This window comes from Stegodyphus dumicola, chromosome 8 (genome assembly GCF_044657685.1).
Source record: "Stegodyphus dumicola isolate Sdum_Otavi_A_Nest chromosome 8, ASM4465768v1".
Lineage (NCBI taxonomy): Eukaryota > Metazoa > Arthropoda > Arachnida > Araneae > Eresidae > Stegodyphus > Stegodyphus dumicola.
In genome coordinates, this window is record NC_140775.1 from 50474989 (window position 1) to 50497169 (window position 22181).

General features: G+C 32.9%; 1 protein-coding gene across 9 annotated transcripts in view; it reads right to left on the reverse strand.

Annotated features, from left to right (window-relative positions):
- Hgsnat (Heparan-alpha-glucosaminide N-acetyltransferase) overlaps window positions 1-22181 on the reverse strand; it is a 126455-nt gene that overhangs the window by 50854 nt on the left and 53420 nt on the right. For all 9 annotated transcript variants that reach the window (XM_085821845.1, XM_085821842.1, XM_085821843.1 and 6 more), the window contains exons 2-5: window positions 12176-12393; window positions 11885-12003; window positions 11384-11487; window positions 3250-3319 (exon numbers count right to left, since the gene is read on the reverse strand). In XM_085821845.1, the coding sequence (XP_085677971.1) occupies window positions 3250-3319; window positions 11384-11487; window positions 11885-12003; window positions 12176-12393 (511 nt within the window). The remainder of the gene's footprint in view (window positions 1-3249; window positions 3320-11383; window positions 11488-11884; window positions 12004-12175; window positions 12394-22181) is intronic.

The window sequence follows — 22181 nt, forward strand, 5'->3', positions numbered from 1 at the left end:
CAAAGGTTTATTATTGAATTTCACATTATGAGCGATAAGATGCCTAATCATTTCTTTCTGTGAATCTGAAACTTTACTGAACTTGAAAGCTTTTTCGATAGGAGCCAAAATCTTTGGAATCGAGGGTTTACAGGTTTGTGAGAAGTTAAAATTATATTTTAGAATTCTCTCTTGTTCTTCTGAAAGACTAACATTAGAAATATTAACTATTGGCTTGATGTTTACAATGGGAAGATTTTTTGAACTACTTGAACTGGAAGACTGTAAAAGAAGTTTTTCGAATTTAACTGCAAGGGTGTTTTTATGACGGTTAACTGCATTCTCCGTTCTAGACCAAGACTTTTGTTCAAGGGCAGTGAAGTTTGGATATGTTTTAGCGAGTTCCAGATGAAGCTTATAGAGTTCATGTTCAATTTTGGACAATTGTTGACGTGTATCCCTTATCATGGACCGAAGTGAGGCAAGTTTGCAATTTAACAGAATTCTTGAAACGCGACTCGAAGGTTTTTGATTAGATTTGATTTGAATAAAATTGGGGATCAATTTTTTACTTTTACATTTAAGTAAAAAGTCAAGATGATTCAGGAATTTTTGCCGTTTCAGGCGTAATTTAGTGAATTACGCCTAAATTACACCTGAAACGGCAAAAATTCCTGAATCATCTTGACTTTTTCCTTAAATGTAAAAGTAAAAAATTGATCCCCAATTTTATTCAAATCAAATCTAATCAAAAACCTTCGAGTCGCGTTTCAAGAATTCTGTTAAATTGCAAACTTGCCTCACTTCGGTCCATGATAAGGGATACACGTCAACAATTGTCCAAAATTGAACATGAACTCTATAAGCTTCATCTGGAACTCGCTAAAACATATCCAAACTTCACTGCCCTTGAACAAAAGTCTTGGTCTAGAACGGAGAATGCAGTTAACCGTCATAAAAACACCCTTGCAGTTAAATTCGAAAAACTTCTTTTACAGTCTTCCAGTTCACGTAGTTCAAAAAATCTTCCCATTGTAAACATCAAGCCAATAGTTAATATTTCTAATGTTAGTCTTTCAGAAGAACAAGAGAGAATTCTAAAATATAATTTTAACTTCTCACAAACCTGTAAACCCTCGATTCCAAAGATTTTGGCTCCTATCGAAAAAGCTTTCAAGTTCAGTAAAGTTTCAGATTCACAGAAAGAAATGATTAGGCATCTTATCGCTCATAATGTGAAATTCAATAATAAACCTTTGAAACCAAATCTAACTGCGAGAGAAAGAGCTACAATGCGCGAGATTCATTCTAACCCGGATATTGTCATTTCAAAGGCCGACAAAGGTGGCCAGATAGTCGTCATGGATAAGAACACTTACATCGATGGTGTCACTAAACTCTTAAACGAAGGACCATATAATCCGATCCCTAAAGATCCTTCACCTTCGGACTTATCCAAAATAAAAACTGCGATCAAATCTTCGCAAATCATTTCAAGCAACTTAAAACATTCGCTTATCCCATCTGTTGCGAATGGTGCCAGGTTATATGCTCTTCCCAAAATTCATAAAAGTGGTATTCCTTTCCGCCCTATTGTATCAAATTTAGGTACTGCCTCGTATCCATTAGCTAAATATTTAGTTTCTAGATTTTCCAATCTATTAGACAATAACATTTACACCATAAAAAATTCAATAGAGTGTGTAAAAAAGGTTAAAAACATTTCTCCTCGTAATTTACTCATGGTTTCTTTTGATGTAAAATCATTATTCACCAATGTCCCAGTGGAGGGTGCATTAAGATGTCTAGAAACCAGACTTCGCGAATTTCATTTCTCTTGCATCGAAATTGATGAGCTAATTTCTCTCACTCAACTCTGTTTGAAACAAACACATTTTGCTTTCCAAAATAAATATTACAAGCAAACTGAGGGATTAGCCATGGGAAGCCCCCTCAGTCCCATCCTGGCTGATATCTACATGCATTATTATGAATCAAAATTGTTTGAAACTTTAAACTTCCCGGCATGGTTCCGCTACGTAGACGATACTTTTACCCTGTTTGAAGGTAATAAAGATGATTTAAATAGAGTTCTTTCAACAATGAATTCTATTGATCCTGCTATTCAGTTCACTTTTGAACTTGAGACTTGCAATTCTCTTCCGTTTCTCGACATTCTGGTCACACGTAACACATCCAACTTCAGTACTACAGTTTACTGTAAACCTTCATCGGTTTGCCTTCCACCACACTTTAAATCATGTCATCCGACTAAACAAAAGTTAGCTTCATTTTATTCCTATGTTTTCCGTGCTCTTCAAGTTTGCTCCTCCAAACTAGCCCTTGATGAAGAACTAAATTATTTAAAAGCAATAGCTATTGACAGGGGCTTTTCACCCAACATTATTAATCAAGCAGTTAAAAAATTCTCATCTCAACACACTAAAAGCCACACTCTTATTTTAGGAGATTATAAAAATTCTGTTGTCATTCCCTTCTTTCCATCAATTAGCTATAAAGTTGCACATATTTTGCAGAAATTTAACTTTCGGGTTGTTTACTCTCCCATCAATAAAATTCCAACTTCTATACTCAAGGACCCCATTCCGGATATGAATTCCTGGGGTATTTATAGGATTCCTTGCCAGTGCGGTTTAATTTACATTGGCCAAACTAAGAGAGCCTTAAAATTTCGTGTCAAAGAACATGAGGCATATGTTAGAAAAAAGGAAACACAGAAGTCTTCTGTTGCTCAACATTGTTGGTCCGAAAATCACACTTTCAATTTTTCTGCTACCAAAATTATTCAAAAAACATCTTCCATTGGAGAACTGGATTTTCTAGAGGCATTTCACATTCATAAAAATCTTTCTGTTCTAGTTAACGATCCTAATTCCAATCTAAATTTGCCTTCGGCTTTTAGAGAAATTATGTTTTAGATATGGTTTCGCCAACAGATGGCGCCACTTGCTTATTCTTGTCCAGGCTTTCTTATCTTATCTAAACATTATTTCCTATCTTGTTCATTTGCGGTTTTGCAGCTGAAGATGATAGTTCGGTAAAACCATCGAAACTAGTCCTGTGAAAATTTTGTAAATTAACGCTGATTTTTGTTGTTTGACTTCTGAATTAGTATTTATTCGGCGTGTTATTGTGTCTTAATTATATTTATTTGGTCCCTAAAATATTGTTGTAAGGAGGTTTCACTGTATATGTAAAAATAATACAATATAAATTCATTCACAATATGTAAATAAATGCATTATATACCTGTAAATAAATTTCCCAAGCATCCATATAACAGCAAGTAGAAAATATATTCCAATAGCAATTAAAATGGCTAAATAAAACAATCAAATATTAATATTTTATAATTAAAAGTTTTTATAAGAAGCATCATTAAATATATTTGATACAGAAGGTTACAGTAATTAATATCAAATGTAATATAAAACTGTTTTATTTCCTATTACAATTAAAGCCATTTCTGAATGCTCAGTAAAAGCAAAAGCAAAAATAAAGTTTGTTGTTAGTTATGCATGCAGAAGAATAAAAATCCATTGGAATAGATACTCAGAAATTTTAGCTTCCCAATTTCATTTCATCAAAAACTTCCATACATAATACAGTTATATAAACATGATTTTCCTATTCTACTCTGATTAACAAATACTATTTCCTTTAAAATTAATACAATTATTTTTTCTGTATGTAATATACAATATATGAAAATATCCATATTTCACTATCTGAAAATCCTTTTACAAAATTTGGAAATTTTTATTTTAATGACATATTACATTCTCATTTAATCATAAAAAATTTTTATTCAACATAAAGCACAATACAATAAACTGTGTTTATCCTGACATTAAAAAAATATTAAAGGTAACTAAAATTAAAATTTTTGAAGGACCACAGAAAAAAGAAAATTGTTAGTTTTGAATGCAAAATTTAGTTTAATACGTAAAAAGTACCACCACATTTACATCTTCAAATTAATTAAAATGGAGTTGTTGAAATAAAATATTAAGAAAAATAAAAAAAATGCAAAATTATTTAAAAAGTATATGTAATATAAAGTTCGAACTTTAATCTGTAAAGTATTCTTTTTAAAGTGGTTATTTCCCTTTTCTGTTCTAAAAATAGTAAAATGCTGGTAACAAATCTTCCTGAAGTACATAATTCAAAAAATAATGATCACATGATTCTCATAAAATCGCACATGAATTTTATAAAATGCAGATGGCACTTGTACATAACATATTTTACCAATAGAAACTGAAGCCTTTTACTTTACAGTAATTTAACAAGGGGAAAGAAATTACAGAATTCATAGGTATACAGCTCCCATATTTACATCATCAAAAAAGATTGGCAATTGCATCAACTATAGGGGTTCTGCAAAAAGGTTAGAAGTCAAAGGAAATGCCAATGAATATCACATTTTGTACTGTCTTCTATGATAATATCAATTGTAATTAAAAAATATGATTACGTGACTGATCTTTAATTAATCCTAAAAAAGGAAAGTTATATTAAAATTATCGATACCCTTAGGTTTAGTATATGCTTTCTTATCCTTGGTACTTCTATGTTTATATAACAGTTGTGTTTATTTTATTGCTTAAATACACAGTACAACATCTCATGCATACTTTCGATCAAATGCTCTAAAATTTTACTACGATTTTCATTCTTGTTTGCTATTTAATTTTCAGAGGGATATGTAATTAATTATTTTAATTGGCGGTAAGATTTTAATCCGCAAGCTCCAAAGTTTTGCTCAGTCAGTTCTTTTAATAGTTCTTCCTCAGGGACTGATATCCGATCTATTTTCGAAATGAAACCTCTGAACGTGTTTAATTGCTCATGTTTGTCCTTTTTAGGAGAGAGGAGGATTGTGCATCAGATATCTCGAAGAGCAGGGATCCTGAACGGACCTTTTTTATGTACTTTGGCTCACCAGCTCAGGCCACAATATGTTTATAGACAAGAAATGGTGATAGATTTTCTAGTTGACTAGTAATGACTATGAACTTAGGACATTTGCTCATGCTAACTATGGCAGAAATGCATGTTTGTTTAGCAGTTCCAGAATTTTTTGTTTTCATGTGATTGGGGGAAGAAATTAAAGTTGCCAAATTGTTAAAAGAAAAGATTCTGGCCTGAACACCCCACCCACTATGGAGCACAACAAGGAAATACAGATTCCTGTGTTAGGGCTAGCTGGGCCTATACACAGACTGAAGCCCCACAGTCGGCTTTCCCAAAAGCAGGAACTTCCGAAAGCTTACCCCCAAGCCACTGACCTGTAGGACTAGCGACCAGCTAACTGACACAAATGGGGACAGCAGAATACCTTCCATTTGGGCAGAAGCAGAGGCCAAAGCAGCGTGTTGGAGACAATACCTTACTGCTTAACTGCTAGGATCCTCTTTTCCTGCCATATGGGTGTCCATGTACGGCAGATGTGCAGGTAGTTTTCTTACCATGGTGAAATAGAAATAAAAGAGCAGTAACTGCACCTCACAGTGAACCGCATCCTCCATAAGAGGAAACTACATGGGAGAAAGATAGGGAGAAGAGAAAAATAAGAGGAGAGGAAAAGGCAAAGAGTGCTATGCTTTAGCTGTTAGAATACTACTAGAATGGCCTTGATCCAAATGGTGACCCTACCAGGAGCTATATGCTCTTGATGTACTCTGTCCATTCTATCCAGTGACAGGCCCATGCCAGGTTAAGGCAGCATAGCATAAAGTGGGTGGCACAAAACAGAAACTAAATTATTAAGATTATGTTAAAAAGGGAGATATTCAAGAAAACAGCTTGTTTCAAAGTGTTTGAATCCCTTTATTTTAAATCAGTATCTAATTATAATGTTTTATACCCCAGCTTAAATACATTAGGAAAGATGCACACTTAATGCTGTATAGTACCCATCACTTAATCAAGACGATTATTACATTCAAATTATCAGAAACAAAATAAATACATACCTATCAATAGAAAAACCAATGTTTAGTAAACTCATCTCAGCTGCTTATAAAACTCAGACTGGCAAAAGTCTGATTCTTTCAGTGTCAGAATATTTTACTTGTAACTTCTCAAACTTGTTTTCATTTCGTACATTTATCTAAACTGGGGACTGTGGTTTATTTATCATTAAAAAATGTTACGGGGGTTGAATGAAATTTTTGACCTTCTAGTCTCCGCATTGTGAGATAGTGTTTTAAGAGCTCTTTATTCGCAGCAGAACAGTCCAAAAACAGTCTTCTAGCAGTATTGTAGATGAGTGAGTGTTCCTTCGTGAATACCAGCTGATAGAAGATAGAAATGTAACTTCTGCATCCCATCTTTTAAGGTTTTCACATTAAATAATGTGTATAGTTGATTATGACAAAGTACTCAAGAGGTATTTATCCTCCTAAGGGGAGGAATGCCTTTATGGAAGACTTTCTAAGGGAAACTGGCTCATATACACATTAAACCAGGAGAAAACCATGAAAATGCCTATGCAGCCAAATGCCTATGCAATGATTTGAACCTTGGACTGAACTATCAGTGTTCAGTGAATTTACTGCCTGGCTGCCGGTGGCCATTTCTACATTAAAAATCTTCCCTTTGGTACAGACACATTATGATCATACAGAATTATAAAAATGTTCATGAAATAATACATGTCATTACTGTATATAAACACTGTGTGACTTGAAAAGGCAATGGTAACTGTAGGCAGTAGGAAAAGAAAAGAAAACATTGATCATGCCTGTAATGATGAAGTAGGAGATGGAATAAACAGTGCACTAAAGTGCAATCTTTCTGCTGGCTAGAAACATGAGTTCCAAAATTGAAGAAATTACTAGAAGAAGGTTTTTGTCTTTAAATTTGTTCTGTGCTTAACTTTTTATACAAAGAAAAAACTTAAGCAAAAAGATTTTAACCTGAAATTAAAGAATAGAGTGTTAAATGATCTTAATATTCTTGGTAAGTTTAGCCAGAGAAAAATTGCATATGGAAAATGGGATTTTCCAAACAGCATTAAGTAATGTATTTAAACAAATGTCTCAAGTAAGCATTAAAAAGATGTAAATTCAAAATACACTGAAACTTTTTTTCTAGAATATAAAAGCTATGAAACTAAAAAGTGCTCTTATTTCTAAAGACCTTTTCACTATTAAAGCTGTGGAATTCATTAAAATTCTAAAAGAAAGAGGGAAATTTGTATCAACTGACAAAAATTACAAAAAGAGAAATACAGTACTGTATTTCTCTTTTGTAACTGAAAGTGTATGATGAGTAGGAAAAGGCAGATCATCAGGTGGCTGACAAGTGGGTTTTATATTTACGTTTAAGGCATTTTACCTGGGCTGCTAAATGAATACAAGCAACATGAAATTTATAATAAAGACAGAACTGGAATGTGTTACAGAATATTACTAGAACATACATTAATATTTAAAAGTGAAACAGCAGCTGGTTTAAGAACCTGAAGGAACATGTTACAGTGTTATTAAGTATACATTCAACATTTAAGAAGATAGCAATGGTTATTAATAAAAAGAGAAAACTTCAATGTTTGAAAGAATTTCTTTTATCTCTACCATACCACAGCAACAAAATTTATGAATGAAAAATAGCATTTTTATCAATTTTACTTGAAATAGTACAGCAACTGAAAAATGAAAAAATAGCTTTAGTAATTAGATAAATGCAAAAGCACACACACATCTGACTTTTTTCTGAAAAACATTAGTATCTCTTCTTACAAACAGAACTTCTAACATTCAGTCTTTAGATCAGGGTATTAAGCATCTTTTGAATATTACTACATAAAAGAATTTAGAAAATGATGAAGAGAATTGCATTTTGAGAAACTGCAAGTACTTTGAAAGAGATAAGCAATCTGATAATCCTGCTATATACCACATACATTATATATAATATAAGAATCAGTTTCTTAATAGACATTTAAACACAGTTTTCAAAAATGTGGCTCTTATGTAGAACATGCTTCACAAGAATTTTAAATTACAGTTAATGTTTTAGACATCAGTGAAGGAAGTTTTAAAGATTCATTTTGAGAATATATGTCGATTCATGACAATACTGAAACAATGTGTATAAAACTGATTATGATATTATAGGATGTGCTAAAAGAACTGCAGAAAGTAACAGCAAAATGATGTAGAAAAAGGTGATGACATGCCATAATTCTTGAAAAGTGCTGATCAAAAAAAAGCTACCAGCAGTTTCATATGAAACTGAGAATACAAGTGAAAAACTGTTGATGAACTATAGAAAACAAACATGCATACAAAAAATGTTTGTAAAAGATAAAATTTCATTAAGACCATAATCGTAATTACAAAAATACCTTTATAAAAAATTTAAATTCCCAAAATTGCATAAATATTTTAATTTTATGATTAATTATTATTTTAAGATTAATTACAGAATTAGTTGTTAATTATTATTTTAATAGCTGAGTTTAAAACTGATATTACAGTTAACAACACAGAAATCATTCTCTATTTAACTCAGCTACTTAATACACTCAAATAGTTTTGGAACACAAATGATTTTAATAAGCCATGGGTGGGTACTGTATCTGCAAAAGTAAGGGGAAAGTTAAAAACCAATTACAAAGAATATTAATTTAAAAACAGGCATATTTAAGGTACATATTAAAAAATTGTGTGTGTTCCTAATTCATTAAATTAAAATTTTTTATATGAATTGGTAACAAAATCAAGAGTTGAATAAAAATATACAATAAAAGTTTTGTGGTACTTTTTCCACAGATGTGTGATTTGAATTTCTGCAATGCAAAAACCTTAAAATTATCTTATTACTTTCAAATACATAAGATAAAAACGTAATAGCTAATGTATGTATATTTTCAGTTATCATATATTTCTATGCATACGCCAAGAATTTTTTAAGCTTCTCCTACAGCTAAATTATGAGAGTCGACCTATGTATTGGATTCATTAATCTTGTAAAAGAATGTAGGTACGTTTTTCTTTAGCCAAGTGCATGATAAATCACCAAATATAGTACTTTTTTTTTTATTTCTTTAGTTTATACTTCTTAAGTTATGAAAAAAAAATTAAATTAAATGTTATTTGTTTTATGAAAATAAGTTGTTTTATTTTCAAAATCATCTATATTGCTGGTCTACTACATCATCACCAAAATGAAAAAAAACTATTGTTGGTGAAATTTGTGATCGGTTAATGGAAAAGTACCAATATATACACCAGAATAACAACATATACTGTAAAAATAGAAAGAAATAATAATAAAATACCACATTACAATGGAAAAGAAAAATTACTTTAATCTTTTAAGTTACTTTCTGGGTATTTTGAATGCAACTTTTATGGAGGAGGGGGGGGGTCACATAAATCGTTCAATGCTCATGCCAAAATCTGAATTCCTGAACAGTTCATAAAATTCACTTTCACTGAGAGAGATATTTGGATGTATATCATCACCACTTTCAATACTTTGCATACTTGAATTTATGTCCTGTTCATACATAAAATGGGATTTCCTGTATTGTCTTTTTCCTTTTCATCCCATGGTCAAAATCATGCCATTTCATTTACTGCCTTCCCCCAATCCCCTCATCAGTCATTCTTAATGACAAAATATTTCCTGTTTCATCTGATGCTCTTCCACATCCCTCTCATTAGCATCTCTACTGATGGAAGGCTGACTTTTTCCCAATTCATCCCCTTTTCATAAATTAGTTGAGAGGGTTATTTGTTGAAACAAGGAGCATTATGTTATAAATATCAATTGGTTTGCTACACTTAACAATTAATACACCAATTGCTAAGAAGTTATTTCAGAATGATGCACATGCATAAATGCAGTTCTACTTTCAATCACATGTGATTATTCTGAATTTGCCTCTTGATATTTTCATTCATCTTGATCTAAAAAGTGATCATGAGGTTTTTTAAACCTGAAATTACTGAAACCAGGCACGGACATCCAGTTGTAATATTTGAAGGAAGACAATATACACTAAAAAAATTTAAATTACAATAAATGCTGGTTTTGCCAAGAAATTCACTATATCAGAACTTTATTAAAAATTTTTGAAGATGATGTACCGCAGGAAGTAAATCATACCTGTATTCCTAACATAACTAAGATCAAGACAGGAAATATACCACAAAAAGCAGAAAAAATGTTGTTTATGATGAAATTTCTACTACATTACTTCAATACACATTATGTTATTACAGTTTTTAAAGGTTACAAATCTAATTACACATAATACATTTCTAAAAAATACACATATGTGTGGTTTCACATCATATGAGTGGTAAAATTCAAAGTTCGTTGTTTTTAGATTCAAAGTATATATAATATTATATAAATTTATCATTCATTAATAGTATTATGATAGATAAGTATAGAATAATAGAAAAATATTATTAATATTTCATATTGTAATTTTTTAATAATTTGTCCCACATTTGTTGTATATTTGTTGTATCTTTTTATAATTTTTATCTTTACATCTTTGTTGAGTACACATGGCAATATATCAGTTATATGCAATGAAAAATATACAGAAAATGATTAAACTTATATAAAGCTGATTGTGGAAGAAAAATTGAAATGATATTGCTCTTAAATATCTCTTAGTATAAATGATTGATTTTTTTAAAATTAATGTTAGATTAATTCCATTATCTATTAAAACAAATTACATTGAATCATGTATTGACATCCATAAGAGGTTGTTTTCTGAAAGAGACCTGTATTTCTGAGAACATACAAACACTGGCAATGAACATACTTTTCTAGGATCACCATATCCAAAGAGCTCCAAAATTCTCTAAAACCTTAGTTGGTCACATTAAAAGAGAGCTCACCCTATTTTTTACAAAACTATGTTTTAATAATTACCCAAATTTACTTTCTTATTATATTAATTGGAATCTCAAATTCAAAAGTGTTATAAAATTTATGGTGCATGGTTGAAAATGGTTCCCTTTCTAAGAGATACATACCACATTTATAAGAGATACATACCACTCAGGCTATCATTAAAAGCATTAATCAGCATTAACAGCATGTATAAAAGTATGGAATAGTTAATTATTAAACATCAAATTTAAAATTGAGCTAAATAATTAAAGGCAGAAAATTTCACTGCCTTATTATTCTTATGCACCAATCAAGGAAGTAAAAATGTTCTTTTTGTTAAGTAAAAACTAATAAATGCAATAAATTAGTTTAAGAAAATTGCCCTTTCAACTAGGGTATTATTTGGAACCTTAAATAAGTTCCTTTAAATAAGTTTTAATCTACTTCCATATTGCAATTGGTTTTTGATTTAGTAACAAGAAAAACTTTAATAAATCTCTGGAATACTCACGAATGTAAACTGCCTCTGGTTCCTTTTCACAGACAAGAGAACAATTCTTGTCATTAACAATAATATGGTATGATGAATTTTCTCCTAAGTAATTATGAGATTTACTGAAAAACAAACATTAAAATACTTTTACTCAATTTTTATATATATATATATATTTGAAATATAACATGATAAAGTAGATTTCTTTACATCTTTTTATAATTTATGAATCAAAATAATTGCATATCAGTCAAAAATTGCTTTGGCACATTTTTTACATTCCTAATAAATTCAACAATTTTTAACAACAGAACAATAGCAAAATATCACACTTATGTTAAAAAGCTCAGAATAAAAACCCAAATATTTTTAGAACTAAACCATTCACTTGCCACAATAAATAATAAATATGACCAATAGATGATAAAAGCTTGTTTAATTTCAATACAATATAATTAATCCTTAATAAGTCACAATTATGCTAATGTATACTTTAGATAAGGCAAACAAGATAATTACCTGCATATGGTTTTATTTTCCTCATCAACTACTTGCCACACAGTACCTAATGAAGCAAACTTCAATATTTTTTTCTGTGATTTAAAGGGTCCCAAAGGATTCAGCTGTAACAATGAACACTTCACAAAAAAAAAAAAAAAAAAAAAAAAAAAAAAAAAACATATATATATATATATAAACAATTTCTAAAAGTCTTTCACTAAGTTATCTTAAATTTTACTAAATTATCTTAAACTGTATTACCTTAAAACTTACTAAAATATAATCGCTCAAAGAAATAAAAGGACTTACATTATCACATTCCATACTCTGATATAAAAATCTGATCCCATAACTAACATTTGACTGCACAACTATACAAGATTCATCAATTCCCAAATTTCCACAAGATGACATATTTGACTTTTTAGATACTGAAGAACCTGCAAGTGGCTTTGGGAGATCCGGCTCAAAATAATATATGTTCACTGGGAGCTGTGTATCTGCACAGCACACGGTAACTGCTGTTCCTGAAATGAAATGCGATTACTTATAAATAAAAATTATTTCATATTATATATGTGATAAAAATTGCACAGAAATCTGTGCTTTAAAAGTTATACACATTTTGCGTATTTGTAGCACTGATTTCCAAGTCAGCATCAATTTTGCACAATGAGTTTCAGAGATACAGCATAGCCATTTTATAAGCTGATCAAACTGCATATAAATATGGTATGATGAAATAACCTAAAAGATATCTAAGGTAATTTGTTTTTTATAATAAAGTTTTTAAAATGAATAATTAATAATTTAGAATTTATATTTAAGCCAGAAGTTAGGAAATTCTAATTAAAGTGTAAAGCAATGTCAAATGGATGCGGCAAGGTTAGGAGAGCACTGGTAATTTGAATCTGATAAGTAAGACATAAATTCTATGAACGTAAGATTAAAGAGATACAATAAGCATAGCAGATACAATAAGTGAAAATTAACATAAGCCGCAAAGGCATTATAATAAATATTACATAATATATACATTCATTTGGGTCATGGGCGTGTCCATATTTGCTAGGTCATTGTAGTCATAATAGAAATCTTAATGACTGGGTTGTTACTTGTTTTTTGTCTTTAATGAAAGCTTTTTAGCAAGTTTATAATAATGCGAACGTAGTTGCTCCACACCCAGTTCTTCATGAATTCTATTGTTGCGGATATACCACTCCGCTTTAACTATTTGCCTAAGAACAGAATTTTGGCAAGTCCGTAACTTTTTCCTATTACATTTTTTGGTATAGGCCGAAACTAGACTAGCATACCATAGTAATGGATGGAGAACGCACTTATAAAGGAGTAACTTGTCGTCAATATATAAAACACTGTTTCGAGTAATTAAAGGGTATAGTTTAGCTTTACGAACTCGAAACTTTTGGATAATAGATGCAATGTGTGGGGCCCATGTAAGAGTTTTGTTGAGGATCACCCCAAGATAAGGGACCTGCTTGGCCCAGGGAATAGCGGTGCCATTAAAAATGAGATTTTTCTTGAATTTGCTTTTTTTAATGGCCAGTGTTTTATCTACATTGACTTGAATTTTCCATTTTATAAGTCAAATCTCTAATGTCGAGACACTGATACAGAGGTACCTTTTAAAATAACAATAAATTAGTACATCTGGAATCTAATGGCTAGAGATGAGGCCCAGGAGAAACACAATGAATAAATTCCTCGCTTCTACAAAGACAAAACCTTTCAAACTGATTGACCCAAAGCACGCATATCTGTCTTTTTACCAAGCAATGGATGCTTCACAGTGGTTCTTGCATTTTGACAAAAATATCATAGCCACATGGATTCATATCGGTAACAATGCTGGATGTTTCAATACATTCCATTGTCACTATTGCAGATGTATCACAGCAGAGATGGGCAAAACAAACAATAACCTTATGAACGAAGGTTGAACCAAGGAGTGAGCGAAAAGCGGAAAGAATAGTGCGAGTAGTGGGATCGGGGCCGATTAACGAAGTTGGAGAGAAGAGAGAAAATAATTGAACCATGAGTGGTATCGAAAGAATTGACTGAATCAAACCCTAACTTCTGGGATTGATTTCTTTCAACTGTAGTTTTGTACAACTTGAAATTCCCTACAACCATCTTTCCATACAAAACTAACAATAAAGTTCTGGAACAAAAAATTTTCAGAAATTTACGAAATGATAAAAATTAAAATCACTTTTAACATAGGAAGATAAACATTCTTTTCTTTCTTAAAATGAAAACTAAGCTTTTCTGGCACACTTTCAACCAAAGAAATTTTTTGCTTCCAACAAAGATGCTCATTCGCTTGCTCAGTGACATGAATCAGTTCGCGAACAATTAGCAGATTTCTATTGCTGGCATGTTTTCAACAAGAGCTACCCGTGAACTGTTAAAGACATTACAATTCCATATTCTGGAATTGGAATAAATTCATTTAATAAAGTGAATCGGTTCTTTGAATCAGTTCTGGAGCGGATCATCCAGTCCTACACCACAGAGTTCGCGGTATGACACTACAAATTGTCGTGGAAGAATGACAGAATTCAGGAAGCCCAGATGGGAAAGTGGTTAGTGATTCTGATTGCCTCAAAGGGCCCGCGTTTGAATGCCAGAGAAGATATGGATGTCATTTGTCTGTCCCTTCATAGGAGGCGATGGTGGCCGACCTATAAAGTGCCTCCATAATAAAAAGACCACCACTTCTGGCCTTAGTGGTGGCCAACACCTATAAATGGCTAGAGCCAAAGCCCCCTGAAGATAACATCTATCTTCAGAGGGCATCTCATTGGGGGGATGATGGGATTCATCCAAGGCCAACTAGATTCATCACAAGTGTCGTTGCTTTCTCCTGAGTGCTGGTAGCAGGTGATGTCTCAGGTGACAAATGCCAACACCCTCTTAAACACCTCTGTTTCAGAAGGTGTTGCAAATACAAGGTAAATGGGAGCGTTACCACGGATCTCCTGTGATGGTGGAGATGGGAGGTACTGGAACATGTGCTACACTCACTCCATATGAGTCAGTGTGAATATGATCTCTTCATCAAAATGAAAGCAATACTGTGAGGTGCCCATTACTACAATAATGAGGAAGTTATCAAGGTTTTAGAGAGGTCGTTGGGAAAGGCATCAACAGAAGTGCTGATGGTGAATGACATTCGCAGAAGGTGGCAGGAAGTGGGACATTCTACGAATCTGTACCTAAGGTAATAAAGCTGTTTTAAAAATATCGAAGAGTTGATACAACTTTTTAAGTTAAAGCAAACTAAAATTCAAATCACACACGATATCTCAACACACGGAACTTTTTTTTTTCTTTCTTACTACATACCTGCCAACCTCTAAAGATAAAATTTCAGAAGATATCTCCCCCAAATTCAGAAGATTTCTCCAAAATTCAGAAGAACATGAAGAATTAATATCATGCTTTGATATTAAAAAAATAACAATTTGTACAAATAGAAAAAAGAAAATTGTACTGGCATTAGTAAATCTCAATTAAGTAGTAACTAAAAAATTTATTAGGAAACATAAAACAAGAACTTAATGTTACACAAAAAAAATTATTGCAATGAATTTAGAGTGCATTTTTTGGCTTTAGCCAAAAATTCTTTGGAAAATTTCCTGTCATAACAATTAGTTTCCTCATAACATTTAGCAATTAAAATGTTTTCTAGAGTTTTTGGTGAAATTGAAGAACGAAACATAGTTTTGTTTTTCTTCACAACACTGAAGACTCTCTCGCACTCAGCATTACTGTGTGGAATTACAGCTGCAGCTTTTTCTGCTGCCAAATTAATTAAGTGGCATGGGCATCCAATAACAATTAATTCATTTTGTTCTTTTTTGAGGAAAGAGGCTACACCCTTTTTGTCACCCACCATGATATGAGCATTATCTGCACCAAATGAAATGCAGTTTGATATTGGGATGTTAAGTCGTTTCAACTCATTAATTACCAAGGAGGCAATATTTTTCCCCGTAGCGTCTCCATTTAACAATAGAAGACGCAAAAGATGAGTTTTCATTTCATTAGAAACATCACAGAAATATGTGACAACGATGGGGTAAAGCTTCCGATCGCTGTCGTTGCTGCCATCGATTGACACCGAAAATGCTGAATTCTGGAGTGCAGCTATCGTTTTACTTTGTGCATCGCAAGCAATTTCGTTCACAATAGAAGATGTTTTCGTGCGAGCACAAGCATATTTCTGAGCTATCTTGGAGTCGGGAAACATCCGTCTGAAAAGTTGACCGGCGTGATCGGCAGCGCTTAGCGGCACGTTGTGTTCGATGAGGAATGCAGTAAACAAACACTCTGCCAAAATGACATCGGCATCCGAATTCGTAGCCGAAATTGAAAAGAAAAAATCATCCACTTTCTTTGACGTTGTCGAAGCAGAAGCATTAACTTCTAGCTTTTTAGACATAACATGCTTCACAATGTCGCTTCTTCCACCGTGACTTATTACGAAGTCACACACACTCACGTTGCAAAATGCATAGTTATTTCCTTTGAAGGATTCTTTAATTGTTGGAAATTCGGCTTTGTAGGCAGGTCGAAAATATTGAGAATACAGTTTTTTTTAACTCATTTCGTAACAATGACGTATTAAGAAAATTCGTAGCACGTGCAAACAAAAAAACAAAACAGAATGCGACAATCCACGCTCGCTGAGTAATTTCCTTGCTGCTGAAGCGAACGCGAAAAAAATCAAGAAATACAAAATTTATATGCTTAGATTATTCTCCCTTCAAATAAATTACTCACTGAAATGCTAATACACTGTTCTCTACTCCCCAGAGTTTTGAAACCAGACTTTACAGAAACTCAGTTAGGTGGTCAGTAGGTTAATGTATTCAAGTAATCGTGTCAAAATATTGAAAATATTCAAATTTAAAAACATGTGCATTTTCAGTTAGATTTTTAATAAACTATAGGCAAAGAATAAGCATATATTATTTAATTTCACTAAGAAATTATATTTCAAAACCAAAATGAAGGTAAATTAAAAAAATCTGAAAGGGTCCAGATTTTAGCGATTGCCCCAAAAGGCTCTTTTGAAGTTTAGTATGGCTTATCAGTGGAGATTATTGAGAGATGGCCCAGGTGGAATAGCGAAACATTTTATATGATATTAGATGAATATGTATTTAGACCAACAAGGGAACGTTACACATCTTCCGTATATTTAAAAAAGTGGAAAAATGTAATATAATTCTATAAAATATTTAATAATTTTAATTAGATACACCCCGAATTAAATGCACTTTTATTTAAATCAAACATATTGGGAAAAAAAAAAAAAAAAAAAAAAAGTCTTCCAAATAGCAACAAACTCGAATAAAAAGTGAAACAACGCAAAACCGTGTTTCGCGACCACTTTTGAGCTAAAAAAAAGGGGGCAGGGTTCTTGACGTATTTTTAATAACTTTTTAGGTTTGATATAAAAATTCTTCTTAGAAACTAAGACGAATTTTCCTTAATATTTTTATGTATTAATTTGTATGATTACCTTTTGCAATAATAATTTCAGTAAAATCCAAAAGTTTCTTAAATTAACGACAAAACGTATATGCTTTACATTCACGTTTGCCTAATTTGATTTTTATAAGGGCTTTCAAACATAAATCCACGAATAGATTAAATAACGACATTAAATTTAATAAAATATTCAAAGACAAAACTTCTGAAATTGAAAATTTACATGACTTTGAATTACATTCACTTTGAAGTTGAATTGTGAAGGATTACTTAATACAATGAGATGAAATAACACACATGTAAAAATTTCCGGATTGTTTAATATTTTTAAAATTATTGAATCCAAACCACAAAATACAGAAATGTCTAATAAGCAAAGATTTACAAAAAAATTCTGAAAGCTTTCAGATTTTATATTACGTCCAAAGCGGCTTTTTTTTTAACAGATATTTTGTGTTACTTTTTTAACGATATTTTGTGCTACCTTTATTTATTAAATACCATGTTTTTCGCACTTAAATTACAAAATTTATTTCAACAGCAATATAACAAAATATTTTAAAACAGCATACCTTTAGAATTTCCGATACGCAGTCTAGCACGCTAGAATTAAAAAAAATAATTTTTTTTTTCCCGTACAGTGTTACCATTGCTCGCTTTGAAATTTTGTTAATTAAAAATTCGTTTTACAAACTATTTAATTTATTTAATATTATTTAAATATTTATTTTTATTAAAATTACAAAAGTTTTAAAAAATATGAAACAGATAATAATACAAATTCCAAATTTGGGCTTCCAGATGCCCATATTCGAATGGAGGATTACTTTGTTCAAAATTTGATGTTTGATGATTTGTTTCTCATTTATAAATCCATTTTGCTTCCATTACTTTGTTATGCCTGCCCTATATGGACCTACTCAAACAGAAATTGCAGGAAAAAACTTCAAACTGCATAAAATAGCACTCTCAGGCAAATCACCAACTCACAATGGTACATAAGAAATCAGAGAATTCAAGAGAAACTGGAAGTTATTTTACACAGATCTCATTACTACAAGATAGCTAAAAGATTTCACGAAAAGCAAAAATCCATCAACAATCCTGCTATTAAAATTGCCAACTACGATCCCAATGATCTCACTGATATTAACCATCCACTAACAATACTCACCCCCTGGATCATGTAACTCACTGCTTGTTCTTATTTCATTGTGTATAACTATGCTCTGTTGACTTATTTATTGCTAATTTGTTTTTTTGTGTTTTTTATGTATTAATCCTATTACACACTACTTATATAATTACATAATGTTATTTTATGTAATTTTCTGTTGTACACTATACTATTTTACTACCAAAGGATTCGAGGTGCCATCGCTCACACTTAATCTTATTGTAACATGCTACTAACTTATGTTTTTCAGGACCTATCAACAGCTGGACTGCTCAGCACTCCCAGATTCTATTCTATACCTTAACTACTTATGCTTTCTTGAGAAATTATTAATTACCTTTTGTCTCTTAAAAAATTTTAAAAACTACTATTTAAAAAAATTATTCGCATGCTAATCCCTTATATACCTTTATAAGGTTACTCTTTATTACCTTTCGTAATTTCTTTCAAATGTTCTACATGGGGTAGTGCCTTGTAGCCCAGGTACAAAGGGTGTATCGAAACACCGCTCTACTGGAGGTGAATTTGATGTTTCCAGGTACCGCTGTTTTTCTACAATGCAAGAAACATGCATACATTCATGCAGATTCTTTATTATTTAATTTCTTTAAATATAATGCAAGGCTCTAATATTTGGTAACTGCAATTTGTAAAGTGAAACGACGTTTTAAAGTGGACGACGCAAAATGCCAAAACGAAATTAATAGCCCTGTAGAATCATTAGGTTTTTTTTTATGCAAGTGACGTGCAAAATGTGCAGTGCCTTCGCCGGGACTCGAACCTGAACATCTCGAATACGCGCCGAGTGCGCTAACGTTACACCACGAAGGCATGCAGAAAGGAGGAAGAAAATACCTTATATACCTCTTTTAAAGAGCGCCTGGAATTTAGGGGACGCAGTCGCCAAATACTGGTGGTGAGGAATCATCATCCACCACCTTTTTTAGTTTAGGCGCCATTGTAGAATCATTTAGAAATTTTTTCGATGTCAGGAAACTGAAGAAATGAGAAATAACTTCGCTGCAATTCGAACCTGGACCTCTCGAATACTTGCCGAGTGTGCTACCGTTAAACCACGAAGACATGCAGGAATGAGGGAGAAAATACCTTGTAGCCCTTCAGGACAAATTGCCCCTTTGTGCTGTAGGGTTTATATTTATTTTAACTAACATTTATTTTAAGTTTAAACTATCTTTCCTGTCAAGCCTTACTTTCCCCTGGAACTGCCAATGCCAGAATATGTAAATTTGAGTAGAACGCGCAAGCATTCAAATTATCAGCGGAAGTAGTATGATTTAAATAGAAGGAAACGAGTTCGGTGAGAGAGTTATTCTTACTTAGCGAGCGCGGAGGTAGAAATCGAGAATTGAAGAACCCCGCGTTGCGGCCTATGTGCTTGGCGGGAAGTAGTTGCAATTGTTCCAGTGAGCTTCAAGTCTGCTGAATTAGCTGCGGTATTTGTAAAACGCGGTGAGTTAGTTATTTTAGAGAGCCTCGTAGTTAGAATATTGTCTTTACTTTCTTTTCAGGTTCTTATTTTTATTTGACTGCCTAGTGGGCACAGTCTGTAAGCGTCAAGAGGACGCCATTGTAATTTATTACGCTGAATAAAAAGGGACTTAAACCCTTTATAAGACTCTGTGGTTTATACAAGCTTTCACAGTCACCTCTTGGTTGCGTGCAAGTTAGAGGCGCGCAACGTTATATTGGCGCCCGAACACTTATCGAACTGAAATGGCCGAAAACTGGATGGAAACCGCTGGACAACACCAAGAAATGACAACGCAGTTAGAAGGATTTAGATACCTGGTCCAGACTTTGAGAGCATCAATCAAGCCAAACGTCTATTTCGACGGAAAAAATTCGGTGTCCGTATTTTTAGAAGGTATAGAAAACCACTTTCAGCTCTATCCTGTGCCTGAAAGACAAAAAGTTGCTATTGCCACATCAGCACTAAGAGGACAGGCCGCGCTATGGTGGAAAAATATAGGCAAATTTCTTCTAGGTGAATTTGGAAGCCCGACGTATACATTTGAAAATTTCAAAAAATCGTTAGTAAAGAAAGGCCTTCCCCATAGTGAAAGATTGCGCACGGCTGGAAGCCGAGCTATATAGTTTCTATCAACGGGATACAGCACAATTGACGGATTTATTTTACGAAAAATCAAGCTAACGGATATGCTGTATGGCAAGAAACCCGATGCGGAGATAATTGAAATAATATTACCAAGATTGTTACCCGCTGTCCAAGACTACTTTGAAATTAGAAACCCAACCACATTGCAGGAACTTTTCGAATTGGCGGTGAAATTTCAAAATCGCAGAATAGCGGAAAGAGCGAGAGGGGAAACATATTCTCAAAGTACCAGAAGGAAGGAGGAAACCAGAAATGGAAATCGCTCGTATGGGGGAAAGAACTATCAAGCTAACGCATCGAAACTCGAAGGTCAAGGCCCAAAAAGAAAATTTGAAAATAAGCATCCGCGTACCCAGAAGACACAGATTGAAAGAAAAGCTTTAAACGACTAGAGGGGCCTGTGAAAGGGAGGGTCCAGACCCCGGAAGTTTTAGAAAAACCCTCAAATAGACATCTAAATACAGTCATCGTAAAAAACTCACCGCTACCAATTATACAAGTCCTGGTTGGCGATGTACCAGTAGAAGCCCTCATCGATACAGGGGCAGAAGGAAATTTCATGAGTGAAAAGTTCTTCAAAAAGAATTTTTTTAGGATACGACTCTTTAAAACCAGAAATACGGAAATTATAGCGGCGCAAGGAAAAACATGTCACTGCATCGGGAAAGTATCATTAAACTTACAGATAAAAGAGGAAAATCTCAAAGTATTAATTTTTGTGGTGAAAGAACTTCAACACTCTCTTATTTTAGGTATGGACTTTTTAAGGGCCGCGAGGGCCAAATTAAATATTCAAGATAGTTCCGTGGTGCTGGAGATGGACCAGAGGGTGGTGGAACCGGTGGAGACACCTGAATTGGACCTTAGCCATTTGAATGACCAGGAAAGTAAAGCAATACAGCAAGTGGTGAGTAATTTTTCTCATTTGTTTTCAGAAAAACCGGGAAACTGTCAGATCGTGACTCACAAGATTCAATTAAATGCCGAAAAACCTTGTAGGGCTAAACCGTATCGCTATGATAAACTAAAAGACTTAATCATCGAAGAACATATTAAGGAGATGTTAAAGAATAAAATAATAACGCCCATAAATAGTGAGTACGCGAGTCCAGTCGTACTATGTAGGAAAAAGAACGAGTTTCCTCCTTCGGATAAAAGGGCTTGGAGGTTTGCTATCGATTATAGAAAACTAAATAGCATAACTAATTTCCAGTTTATCCTTTGCCGGTTATAGACGAGATCATTAGACAGATCAAATCGACGAGATATATGTCTACTTTGGACTTAACGTCTGGCTACTATCAAATAGCTATGAGACCCGAAGATATACATAAAACCGCGTTTATAACAAAATCGGGCACTTATGCATTTTTACGCATGCCTTTTGGGTTGTGTGGGGCCCCATCAACATTCCAGAGAGCTATGGACATTGTTCTAAAGCCTGTCCTAGGAAAATCTACTTTAATTTATCTAGATGA